Raw genomic sequence first — 969 nt, forward strand, 5'->3', positions numbered from 1 at the left:
AACTGGGTGGCTTAACACAACAGGGATGTATTCATTCAGGGTTCTGGAGTCTAGAAATCCAAAATCAAGGTGTCAGCAAAGTCAGCTCCTCTGGAGTTTCTGAGGGAGCATCTGTTTCAGGCTTGTCTCCTAGCTTCTGGTTTGCCAGCAATCCTTGTCTTGAAGCCGCATCCCTCCAAATCTCTGCCCCCATCTCCATGTGGCCCTTCTTCCTGCACGTGTCTGTGTCTGTGTGTCCAAGTTTCCTTCTTCTTATAAAGACACTTGTCACATTGGATTTAGGGTTTCTCTGCACCTAGTGTGACATCACCTTAACTTGATTACATCTACAAAGACCCTATTTTCAAATAAGGTCACATTCACAGATTCTGGGTGGACGTGAACTTTGGGGGACAGTATTCAAACCAGGACAGTGGATTTTGGTTTTAGGAGGAGGTCCTAAAATATAGAGGAGTATCGTCCTCTCGTCCTTCCTAAACTTTCTCGTCTTCTCCCCCTATAGGTGTGGGGCACCCGGTGACGATGCCACGCTCCTTCCTGGTGAAGAGTAAGAAGGCTCACACCTACCACCAGCCTCGTGCCCAGGAGGATGGGCTCCTCTGGCCTCCTGCCCTTGGTCCTGGTGAGTCACAGCCCGGGCTGGCCTTCTGCTGTACCCGCCAGGACTCCCTGCCCATGTGATGGGGGTGCAGCAGCATCCCACCGGAAGTAGCCGCTCTTCCAAGTCTGGAAACAGGAGGAGTTCAGTAAATGTGGGTTGAATGAATGAATAAATGCACCTATCTCTTCTCACCCCATGGGGGTGATGAGAGCATCCTGACTGGCGCTTCCCTCAGCAGCTGACGTGTGACTCGTAATCAGAGGGCTGATCTAGGGCTGATCTAGGGCTGAGGGCGGGAGCTCAGAACGGAGACTGGTCCGAGAGCTCTCCTCGGTGGGGGGGAGGGGAGGGGGAGGGGAGGGAGGGGA

General features: G+C 53.0%; 1 protein-coding gene across 2 annotated transcripts in view; it reads left to right on the forward strand.

Annotated features, from left to right (window-relative positions):
• The first annotated feature begins 510 nt into the window (after nt 1-510).
• The window catches only part of GFI1B (growth factor independent 1B transcriptional repressor), a 4,816-nt gene continuing 4,357 nt past the window's right edge, over nt 511-969 (forward strand). For both annotated transcript variants that reach the window (XM_029203526.1, XM_029203527.1), the window contains exon 1: nt 511-622. In XM_029203526.1, coding sequence (XP_029059359.1) covers nt 523-622 — 100 coding nt within the window. In that variant the 5' untranslated portion in view covers nt 511-522. The remainder of the gene's footprint in view (nt 623-969) is intronic.

The sequence above is a fragment of the Monodon monoceros genome, unplaced genomic scaffold (assembly GCF_005190385.1).
Source record: "Monodon monoceros isolate NGI ecotype Baffin Bay Population unplaced genomic scaffold, NGI_Narwhal_1 Super_Scaffold_5, whole genome shotgun sequence".
Lineage (NCBI taxonomy): Eukaryota > Metazoa > Chordata > Mammalia > Artiodactyla > Monodontidae > Monodon > Monodon monoceros.